At 35.6% G+C, this 12,032-nt stretch overlaps 1 protein-coding gene across 1 annotated transcript in view; it reads left to right on the forward strand.

Annotated features, from left to right (window-relative positions):
* Window positions 1–12,032, forward strand: part of DENND5B (DENN domain containing 5B) — a 197,427-nt gene that overhangs the window by 147,271 nt on the left and 38,124 nt on the right. Inside the window, exon 12 of the mRNA XM_027844379.1 lies at window positions 11,652–11,733. Coding sequence (XP_027700180.1) covers window positions 11,652–11,733 — 82 coding nt within the window. The remainder of the gene's footprint in view (window positions 1–11,651; window positions 11,734–12,032) is intronic.

Here is a 12,032-nt window from a genome sequence, read left to right on the forward strand (position 1 = left end):
ATAAGTATTTACAAAAAGACCACCAAGGAAATAATTGTTTTTGCACTGGCATCAATTGCTATGATGAAATTGTAGAGAAATTCTGCTAATGACATGTAAGACCCTGCAGATTAAACTAACATACACTGACTTTACTGCAAAGGTGGGAAAAGGTGAGAATAGGAAGAATATTGGGGGAAATGTGGTTTATGAAGAAATAATGAGAATGGTCCAAGATTTCTAGATTACACGGAAGCTTCATGCCTCTATATCACAAGTACTTTGAGGAAAAGAATTGGTAACTGTTGGACAAACCACAAATATAAAGGAAGAAATAGATTATATTTTAACAGACTAAAAAAGTACTTGCTATTGATATGGAAATTGTGCTTGAGTCAACGGTCTGTAGAGTTAAACTATCAACTCATAAGAACTAAAGTCAGAATTAGTAATAAATTAATTAATTAATTAATTAACAAATATAAATTCATGAGAAAAAGATTTAGTGTACAATTGAAACAATTTAACCCTGTAATTTAATCGAGTAATTATAGATTTTGGTGGAGAAGGAATGGCCTGCCTTAAGAGATGGTGGGTTCCTCATCCTTGGCAGTCTTCAGCTAGAGGCTAGAGACCACTTGTTGTATATGTTCTGGTATGGGTCAGACAAGACAACCACTGAAGTCCCTTCTAACTCAGAAATTCTATGATGATGGACCAAGTACCAATTATGGAGATCAGCGTTGGAGGCAACACAGTTGTGGACATCAAAAGAGTGATATATACAAAGTATTTGAACCAAAAAATATTGGACTCTATTAGTACCCCCCCAAATAAGAACAAGAGAATATCAGTAATTCCTGTTCCATATGCCTAATTTCCCATCTATGCAAAATCTTTCTGATTGTCATCTATCTATAAAGGCATTTTCACTTATTAGTAGGGAGTAAATGACTTTCACAAATGATGGTCAGCAATAGACAATAAGCATAAGAGGGAGCTGGTGGAGTGGGTTTTTACCATTTCACAATTAACTGAAAAATAGAATAGAATATCTTGTTTTTCTTATTGTTTATTGATTATGGAAAAGCATATGATTCAGTAGAACAAAACACCACTTCACAGCCTCTTTTACAAGAAGTTTCCTAGATACATCAATATCATTCAAGATTCTGTGGAAGATATAATAAGAGAAATATCTTTGTTCAACCACCTCTGTTCAGTATCAGATAAAGCATAAAACAAGGAGATATATGTTGACAAAGGTATTTGACACTGTGAGGGAAGAGATCCAGCATTATCTGGATCAAAGAGGATCCCTGTGGATAGTGAATTCTTCCAGATACTCTTTTTTTTGTGACATTATGTTATTACAATCAAGCCCCAGAATATCCTAGAGCATTCCAGAAGAAATTAAATGAATTTGGTCATTCCTTTCACATAAAAAAGACCAAATGGTTGTAAAAATGCATGTTGTCCAGATTTTAACGTGAATTTGGATGGACAGCTTATAGAACTTGTCTATCAATATGTATATCTGGGACAAATAGTAGTGGCTAATGAGTTGGGTCCAGAGTTGAACATGAATGAGAGTGCAGGCTGAATTATCTTCAGCAAATTGCGAAGCTCCTTACTGACCCCAAGATTCCCATTATAGTAAAGGGCCATCTTTTTCTCGCTAATATTCTACCAGTGTTGCTAAATGGCAAGGAAACATGGAATATAGTTGCTTCTGAAAAATTAAAAATGAGTGGGGGCAGCTAGGCGATGCAGTGGATAGAGCACCGGCCCTGAAGTCAGGAGGATCTGAGTTCAAATGCAGCCTCAGACCAAACACTTGACACTTACTAGCTGTGTGACCCTGGGCAAGTCACTTAACCCCAACTGCCTTAAAAAAATGAGATGAGTGTCCCCAAAACGAGTGCAATGAGAGGTATACAATGGGTGTGAGCAGGCTACAATGTACAAACAATGAGAAACTCCACGGAACAGGAGTAAAAGATGTCATTAATGAATTGTATTGTAGAAAATGAACATAGGCTAGTCACGTAACACAAAGGCTAACAAGTGGACAGAGTGCTCCACCAGTGCCCTTTCAAGGTCAGGAGAAAGTAAGGAAGTCCTCTAGCATTTCAAGTGGACCATCTTGTGTCAAACTTAGGGGAGGACCTAGGCAAGAGTAGTCTGCCTCATTGAAGGGAATTCCCAAAACAATGAGATCACAGATCATTTGCAAATAACCTCTAAGATCCTTCCAACAAATTTGGTTCTTATTCATAATCTCATCTTAAGAATAACAGTACACCAGGACCGATAACCAAACAGAGTTCATAGTCAAACAAATAACTTAATTTCTAATTAAAGAATCATTTCAATTGAATCTGTTTCACCACTCCTGAAGCACATTAGTGTTCTGCACATTGCACATTAGAAAGGTCCAAATGGATATTCTATCACTTTAGAAAGGAAAATGATTCTAGCAACAAAGAAAACAATCTGTATAAGTATTTAAAAAGAGTTGTTTTGGCAGTGACTAAGACCTCTTTCTTCACCCTTGATCAAACTGAATGTTTTTAAGAAAATGATTCTTCAGTTCTCTTTACATTTTACCTAAATGCATTTAACAATTTATGTCCTATAATATTTAGATATCTTGATAGGGCTGGTTGAATCAGAAGAAAATTTTAAAAGTTGCCTCTTAGTCCTTAATGAAAGACCTTAAGCATTACCTGCAAATTTTAAATTACTTATCAGAAAGAAGACTTTGGTAAGTGAGTAGAGAGAATAGAAAATTATTCTCTTCTGATTAGAAAACATAATTAGTTAATTTCATACATGCCAGCAGCATAGTTTCTCCCTTTTTCTCTTTGAACACAAGTCAGTAATTCACATGTAGCACTTTAAGGCAGACTCTGCATTTTTCTTACAACAACCTTGTAAAGTAAGCAGTAAACATCCCAATTTTATTTATTATTATTATTTTTTGGTATATAAAATGTTGAACTATTACAGATAGCTTTTAAGGGGCAGCTAGGTGGCACAGTGGATAGAGCACCGGCCCTGGAGACAGGAGGGCCTGAGTTCAAATCCAGCCTCAGACATTCACTAGCTGTGTGACTCTGGGCAAGTCACTTAACCCCAACTGCCTTACCAAAAAAAACAAAAACAAACAAACAAAAAAAACAGATAGTTTTTAAAAATATATGTTAAATTTTGTGGAACAAAAACTTAGTACTCTGAATTTTAGCCAGATCTGTAAGAGGCAAATTTATTAGTTAATTACCTAAGTAAGAGAGGGAAAAAAAGGACAGAGCTTCTTCCTCCTTGTTGAAATTCTGTTTCAAGCCATTTTCCTTACAATTTTATAGTCTTCAAGACAAAAGACAAAATTTAACTGAAAGAGTAAAACAAAGGCACAAAATTTAGGTTAGAGTTTATGCCTTAGTTGAACAGAACAACAGTAAGTTAAAATATTGAAGCACTTGGAGAATCATTGACTTAAAAATATTCATTTTCATCAAGGATGGCACATACTAAGTGCTTAAATGCTTTTTCACTCATTCACTGTTCACTATGACTAGATTGACTAGTTTGAAGTACCAGAAATACAAGGTTGATTCAACATTAGGAAAACTACAGATGTAACAAACCATGTTAATGTCAAAAGCAATTAAAAATCACGAGATTTTTGTCAAAAACAAAAAATATTTTGATATAACACAGTACTCATTTATATTCGAATCACTAAAAATAAAATCATAGGAATAAATGGAGCATTTGTACATAGTATCTCTCTAAAACCATGAGCTATGGTTTTACCAAAACATTGGAGTTTCTTCCAGCAAGATCAGGGCTAAAGGAAATCCATCCATGGTCATTGCAATTACAAAGTTCTAGAAATGCTGACTATAACAATGAGACAAGAAAAAGAAAATGAAGGATCCAAGCATAGGCAAAGAGGAAACAAAATTATTGTTATTTTTAGATGAAGTGTTCATTTGCTTAGAGAATCATAGAGATTCAGCTAAAACCAATTGAAACAATTATAATGTTAGTAAAGCAGCAGGATATTAAATAAACAAAATGAACAAAAATTATCAGCCTCCCTATAGCTCACTAACAAAACCAGCAGCATGAAGTAGGAAAAGAAATTACTTTCAACATAACTGCAAAATATATAAACTACCTGGGAATCACCATACCAAGATATAGTCAGGATGTAATTACAAGTATAAAAGACCCTTTACAGAAATAAAGGAAAACATATGATTAGCAAAACAGTGATTCATAGGGGCAGCTAGGTGGCGCAGTGAATAGAGCACTGGCCCTGAAGTCAGGAGGACCTGAGTTCAAATCTGGCCTCACACCAAACACTTGACACTTACTAGCTGTGTGACCCTAGGCAAGTCACTTAACCCCAATTGCCTTAAAAAAAAAAAAAAGAGCAACAGTCATTCTTCATGGTTGGATGAAAATTAAAATGACAGTACCACCTAAGTTGATTTATAGATTTAGTGGCATACCAATCAGACTTTCTAGAATTAGACAAAATAATGACAAAAGTTGAAAAATCTCAAAGAAAATAGTGAAAAGAAGCCAGAAAGAAGAGTGCCTAGGAGGTATCAAAATAAATTATAAAGCAATAGTCATCAAAAGTATTTGATGCTAGTTTAAAAAAAAATAGAAAAGTTGATAAGCAAACAGATTATTAGGTAAATAAGACCCAGAGGCAATTGAATATAGTGGCATAGTGTTCAGTAAGTTCAAGGACACCAACCACTGGGCTAAGAAATCTCTCTCTCTCTCTTTTTTTTAAGGCAGTTGGGGTTAAGTGACTTGCCCAGGGTCACACCGCTAGGAAGTGTCAAGAGTTTGGTCTGAGGCTGGATTTGAACTCAGGTCCTCCTGACTTCAGGGCCGGTACTCTATCCACTGTGCCACCTAGCTGCTCCCCTAAGAAATCTCTATGACCAAAACTACTGTCAAAACTAAAAAGCCTTCTGGCTAAAATTAGGTTTAAACCAATATCTTAGTACATACCACAGTAAGATTCAAATGTATACATGAATTAAAAATAAAAGGTCAGACTATAAAAAAAAATTAGAGAATTAGAGAAGGAAATACATCACACAGCTATGGCTGGAGGGATGATTCTTAACTAAATAAGGTATAAAGATGGTCATAGCAGATAAAATGAATCATTTTTACATAAAATTTTAAAAGCATTTTCATAAATAAAATCAATGCCCTTATAATTGGAAGGGAACTAGTTAACTATGAAAAGCCTTTACAGAAAAAAAAGAGAACAGAATATTATGACAACATAATAAATACTGAATACAATGGATTCAGAGAAACTTCAAGAGTTTTGTATGAGCTGATACAGAGTGAAATGATCAGAACCAGACCAATTTACACAATAAACACAATAATAAAAAAAGGAAACAACTTGAGAGACTTAAACCTCTGTTCAGCTTAATAACCCATTGTGTGTCCAACAGCCTGATAATGATATTTCTTGCCCTTTGGCAGAGATATGATGACAAGAAGTGCAGAATGAGACATTCATTTTCAAACATGGCCAGTGGATCGATGTGTTTTGCTTGATTATTATTTGTTAAAGGATAACAGATTTGCTAAAGGAGGAAGGATTTCTATTTGGGAGCCAGGGCTAATGATACAGATGCGAAAAAGATCAATAAAATATTTTTAAAACACACACACACAAAAAAAAAAGTTTAGAAGGGGCAACAAACAGAATTTTGTTAACTTTTCAAATTTAGTATCAACTTTTTTAAAAGTTCACAATTTTACATATCTCCTTTCTGTTCTTTATATTTTAAAATATTTGTACTTAAGTTCATAATAAGAAAGAAAAAAGCAAATAAAATTTAGTTGTTACATCTACAGAATTCCTATGATCCTTAGTAACCCTGTCAAAACAGGAAATTATGTGTTTTGTATGTTCTTTTTTTTAATTGAATTTTATTTTGGTCTCAAATACCAGAACATAAATACAGAATAGAGAAAAGAAAAAGAAAAAAAAATATCATAAACTTAAATATTGGAACTTAATTACAAAGTAAGAAAAGAAAAAAAAGCATGTCATGTGCATAGCAGAACATAGGAGAGGTTTCAAAATATGTAACAATAAATTTTCGTTTCAAGAAAGCCTTTATGAGAAATACTGTATTATGTTGAGAGCTGTCCATCTTTTCTTTGCTTCCTTGTAAGTTTTCTTCTGTTCTCTGCTGTGTACTTTTTTTACTTTGTTTTTTTTTTCCCTCCCCCCCCAAGGCTACAATTTAGTGCGGATATATTTCTCTATAGATATATACATAAACACATGCATATATACACATATACTTACATATATAGGCATATACTTTCCCAAATTCTACTCCTGATCTTTGTTTTTATGTTTGTGCATGTCTCTTGTTTCCTATCCCTCCTGATTTCTCTACTTTACTTCTACCTGCTATCTTGCCCTTCTGTTACCTAGCCTACCCCCTCCAAGGATTCCTCCCCTATCCTCCTGTTCCCATAAATCTAAACACCCTTTTATAGCCCCCTATAACCTATTCCCTCACCCTCCACTCTAGAGATCCCTTCCTTGTCCTCTCCCCCCTCTGTATCAAGTCACAGTTTTATTTCTTCTAAATTTAGAAGACTTTTATACTCTTCTAAATATAAATGTATTGTTCCCTCTTAAACCCATTCCCAATGAGAGTAGGTTACCAGAACTACCAACCCTCCTTCCCCATCTAGTTCCCCTCTATTGATTCTTCCTCTTGCACCTCATTTGTATAAAATAATTACTCTTTTTAGCTGTTCCTAAATGGTTTTACTTTCTAAAATCATATCATACTCAGATCTTACTTTTTAAAGTCATGTCATACTCAGGTCTACCACAGTCTTTCAATTATTAATAAGAATCTTAGACATATGTTTTGCATTTTACATATATAAAAAGTAAATGGTCTGTCCTTATTGAATCCCTTGTAACCAGTCTTTGGCATGTACCTTATATTTCTCTTGGCTCTTGTATGTCAGATCTTGTATTAAGTTCAGGTATTTTTTTTTTAACAAAAATCTTGAAAGTCTGACAACTGATCAAATATCCATTTTTTTTCCAAGCACAGTTACACTTAACTTTGCTGAGTATGATATTTTCAGTCTAAGCTGTTCTTTTGCTCTTCGATATATAATCTTCCAAGACCTGTGGTCCTTTAATGTCTCTGCTACTAGGTCTTATGTGATTCTGTTTGTGGCACCATCATATTTAAATTGCTTTTTTTCTTGTTGCTTTTAATATTTTATCCTTGAGCTGGGGGTTTTGGAATTTGACTATAATATTCGTATGAGTTTTTCTCATAGGATCTCTTTGAAGTGGTGATCAATGGATTTTTTCTATTTCTACTTTCCAGGACAATTTTCTTTAATTATTTCTTGTATTATTGTATCAAGATTCTTTTTTTGATCATAGCTTTCAGTTAATCCAATTATTTTTATGTTTTCTCTTCTTGATCTATTCTCTAGATCTGTTGTTTTTCTTTATAAGAAAAACATCTTATAGATGTTTTACTTTCTCTTCTATTTTTTCATTATTCATATTTTGTTTAATTATTTCTTGATCTCTTGTAATTTGGCTGGCTTCTCCTTGCCCAATTCTGATTTTCAAGGTGTCATTTTCTTCCTTAAGATTCTGGATCTTGGAGCAACTAGATGGCACAGTGGATAGAGCTCTGGCCTTGGAGTCAGGAGGACCTGAGTTCAAATGCGACCTCAGATACTTGACACTTACTAGCTGTGTGACCCTGGGCAAGTCACTTAACCCTGATTGTCTCACCAAAAAGAAAAAAAAAGTTTCTGAATCTCTTTTTCTGATTGGTTGACTTTCCTTTCATAGTCTTCTTGTTTTTCTTGGATTGTTCTTTTTTTTTTCTTTTGGTTTTTCCTCCATCTCTCTGATTTGACTTTTAAAGTCTTTAAAGTTCTTCTATGAATTCTTTTTTGAACAGGTGACCATTTGACATTACTTTTTGGGGTAGAAGGGAGTTTCTTTGCTTCAATATCCTCCTCTGAAGATGAATGCAGGTCTTCTCTGTTCCCATAATAGCTTTCCTTGATTGGATTCTTTCTCTTTTGCCTTTGCATTTTTTGTAGTAACAGCTTAATTTTTATAATCATCTTTAGCCCTGGGGTATGAGGGATGGTGCTTCTTGCCCCAGATCTTCAGTTCTCCCCTTTAGCCTGGAACCAAAGCCAAACCTCCAGCCTCCTGTAAGCGCCCACAGCCAGGGGCATTCTGCCCCACTGCTTCTGCATTCACCAGGCATGTGCTGGTTCCTTCTCACCCCAGCCACTCTCCACAGCATAGGTGGGTCTGGTGTTCCTTGTCAGCAGAGGTTCCTTCCATCTTCTCAGGCTCAGACACCCAACTTCCCTCACTATCCCTGGGGTAAAAGTTCCAAAGGCAGCCTCCCAAACCAGCTAGCCCCAGGGCTTGCCACTTGTTAACTCTGCCGCCAGCCTGGAGGTTTTCACTCTTCTCCAGGACCAAATCTTGTCCTGGGATTTTTCTTCTAATCTTCTCGAATTGTCCCAGGAAGATCCCTGTTGTGCTCCTATTCTTATTTATTTTTACATCGCCCCCCCCCTTGCATTTTGTTCGCCCTGAGGTGCTATTTTGTCTCTGTTGTGGGGGAAATCTTGAGAGCTTGGAATTTTCTGACCTACTCTGCCATCTTCCCAGAATCCTCTCTGTATGTTCTTTTCTTGACAGAAGCATGAGGCAATTTGTGATCACCCATTCTCCTTTTCTAGATGTTCATTAAGCATCATTTCAAAAATACATTCCAAAATTTTGCAAGCAATGAAATTCACCAAACTATATATCCATTCTCTTCCCTTTTTTTTTTTTCTTGAAACTTGGGACATTTGCCCTTCTCTAGTCTCACTGTACCTTTCCTGTGCTCTTCAGTTATTGATGGTGACTGGTTCAGCAATCACTTTCTGTTTAATCAATAAGTCTGATCTCAAAGTTCCTTTTTGATTTTATGAATGGAACAACTGAAATACAGAAAGCACAAATAATTTACTTGGAGCCACGTAACAATTTATGCCAGAGTTGGAATTTATAGTCCTTGAGATTCTTAATTGTTAATTAACCAATGTGTAACGTTAAAGAAGGCTCTCTTCTTGCCTTTTAAAACTATTAAGCAATTCATTCTCCACATAAGGTGTATTCAAAGTGTCAACCCACTTTGGGTGTTTCCTTTCATCTGAAAAGTATTGTTCTTAAATTACCCACTTTGTATGCTGTTAATAGCATGCACACTGATGTTAGTCAAATAACTAGCTAGATTTTCAACAGTTTGAAAGGGTTTTTTCCTATTTTTAAAAAAACTTACAGTGTGGTGAAATATGATTACATTATATAAGCATAGAGATTATATGTATTTTCAGTGGCTTACTATGTAGGCCTTGCTTTGGCCCAGGTTATAAAGAACTACTCAGCTGTGTATTCAGAATAACACTTTTAAAGAATGATTGGCCCTTATAGCTAGGTTTTGCCTATTCTTTGTTAAGGTATTTGATAACTCATTTTTAGACTCTAGTTTTAGGCCCACACTAATCGGAGAGGAAAATTCTGGCTTACTATATTGATAAAGTAGCATTTAGAAAAGCTTGAGCTTTCCTCTTCTCTTTAAAAATAGTTTTTATAGAAGTAATTAGCAGTATTTATTTATGAAACCTGAACCATCCAAAAAAGGAAATTTTAAAAAACACGAAAATCTTCAGCTGGTCTCTCATTGCTACTCAGCCTTTCTATTCTACTGTTATTGACTCTTTTATCTTATTCTCCACAGTACTGTTTAAAAATCAATCAACAAAAATTTACTGAATGCATACTATGGGCCAGGCCTTGTTAGGTGCTAGAGATTTAAAAAAAACAAAAAAAACCCAGAACAGATCTTACCCTCAAGGAGTTTATATTTTATCAGGGGAGAAATTTTCCAAAACTTTTTTCACCTCTCAAGTCATCAACCACTTTCCTACTCCACATACAATCAAGTACACATGTATGCACACATGCGTGTGTGTGTGCGCGCTCACACACTGAGCTTTCTATTTCACATAGAAAGTTTCTCAACTGCCCTTCTCCATTCCTCAGAAGCTCTCAGCAGCAGCAGCCATTCTTTCTTCCTTTCCTTCTATCTCAGAGGAGATAACCTACTCCTTGCTAATTCCAGTATTTGTACCTTTGATCCTGCCCTGCCTTCTCAAAGACCTTGCTTCAGCAATCATCTCCTTACTCTCATGCGTTTTCAGTCTCCCACTCAAATCTCATTTGCTGTTTATCACCTGTGTGACCTTGAGCAGGTCATTTAACCTCTCTGAGCTTCAGTCTCCCATCTATAAAATTAGGGGTCGGCCTAAGTCCCCTTCCAGCTTTAAATATATGACCTCTTCAATAACTACCTGAAGAATTATTCAAAATCAGTAATAATCAAAAAAAATATGCATTAAATTAATCATCATAAAATAGAGAAATGTTATAGATGGAGGGGCTAATAGAAAAAGACATGCTAATTTGTTGCAGGTGGGTCTCTAAAACAGTTTTGAGAAACAGTTTAAACTTAATTCACATGATTCCCCCTCACACAGTCTACCTTCTACCCAAGTTGCACTACTAGCCCCTTCTTGAATTCAGCATGCTTTTCCTACCTCCATGACTTCACAGAGGCCATCCCCTGTGCATGCAGTGTCCACCTCTCTTCCTCTCAGAATATTTGTTTTTTCTTCAACACTAAACTCAGGGGCCGCTTCCCCTGTGAAATCTTCCCTGAGTTGCTAGTTGCCACTTCTTTCTCATATTACCTAACATTACCTGTGTGTATATTATATTCCTTGTAGTATGTAAACTCTTTGAGTTCACAGACCATTTTTTTTTGTTTTATTATTGTAATTGTTTTGTTATTTTTGTTTTGTTATATTATTCCCAGTGCCTGACACAGTATAATGCATCATCTTGATACTGGAATGGTTTGTCATTTCCTTCTCCAGTGGATTAAGGCAGACAGAGGTTAAATAACTTGCCCAGGGTCACACAGCTAGTAAGTGTCTGAGGCCAGATCGGAACTCAGGTCTTCCTGATTCCAGGCGGAGCCCTCTAATCTATCTTGTCACCCTTTATCTTACTTGTGCATAGATCAGATCTCTGTCCAAAAAATCTTAGGAGCTCCCAAATGACAGCTGAGGAAGAAAGCTCAGGCTCCTCTGCTTCTCCTTCAGGGAGATACCAACCTAGAGCTCATCCCTTACCCCATATTATTCTTCCATTCATTCTGTGCCTCCTTCCTCCTCTACCCCAGACTACTTGCCTTTCCCCAGATTCAACCTATGCATTTGTTCAAGTTGTTCCCTGTTTTTAGAACATTTCTTTTCTACCCTCTCTCCTTTGCCTATTGAATTTTTAAAAGAGTGAATACTATCCTTTAGAGCCAACTCTAATGCTGTTGTATATGTGTTAGAGTGGTGTCATCTCTTATCTAAGCTGTGTCTTCCTTAGGACTTAGAACATTACTCAGCATACAGCAGATAGTGAATAATTGTCTACATGGATTTTAGTTAATTTTTTTTCTAAGTGGTGATATTTCTCTGAACAGTTTCCCTCGGACCAGAAAGAAGAAAGTCTGACTCAGGAGCCACATTACCAACACTTAGAGTCTCTCTTATTCAAGACATGAGGTATTTAACTATTTTAACTTGTGATGATGACTTCATAATTTGGTGGATTTCACATTTAAATTACTTAAAGGACTGAAAAATGTATGCATTTTGTGTACTGACAAAGAAAATATTTGTGCTTGTTTTTACTTAGTACAAACTCCAGCCAAAAAATTGTCACTGTGCAGCTTGTATATAAATTTATTTTATTCTCAAGAGTCACTTCATAGTTTTTATTTGGAAGCCAAGCAGAAAGGGGTGCTAAGGAAAAAGGATGATCTCCAAATAATTAGTAGTTATTTGCAAGTAAAAAAAAAGTT

The sequence above is a fragment of the Vombatus ursinus genome, unplaced genomic scaffold, assembly GCF_900497805.2.
Source record: "Vombatus ursinus unplaced genomic scaffold, bare-nosed wombat genome assembly UNPS02014941.1, whole genome shotgun sequence".
Classification (NCBI taxonomy): Eukaryota; Metazoa; Chordata; class Mammalia; order Diprotodontia; family Vombatidae; genus Vombatus; species Vombatus ursinus.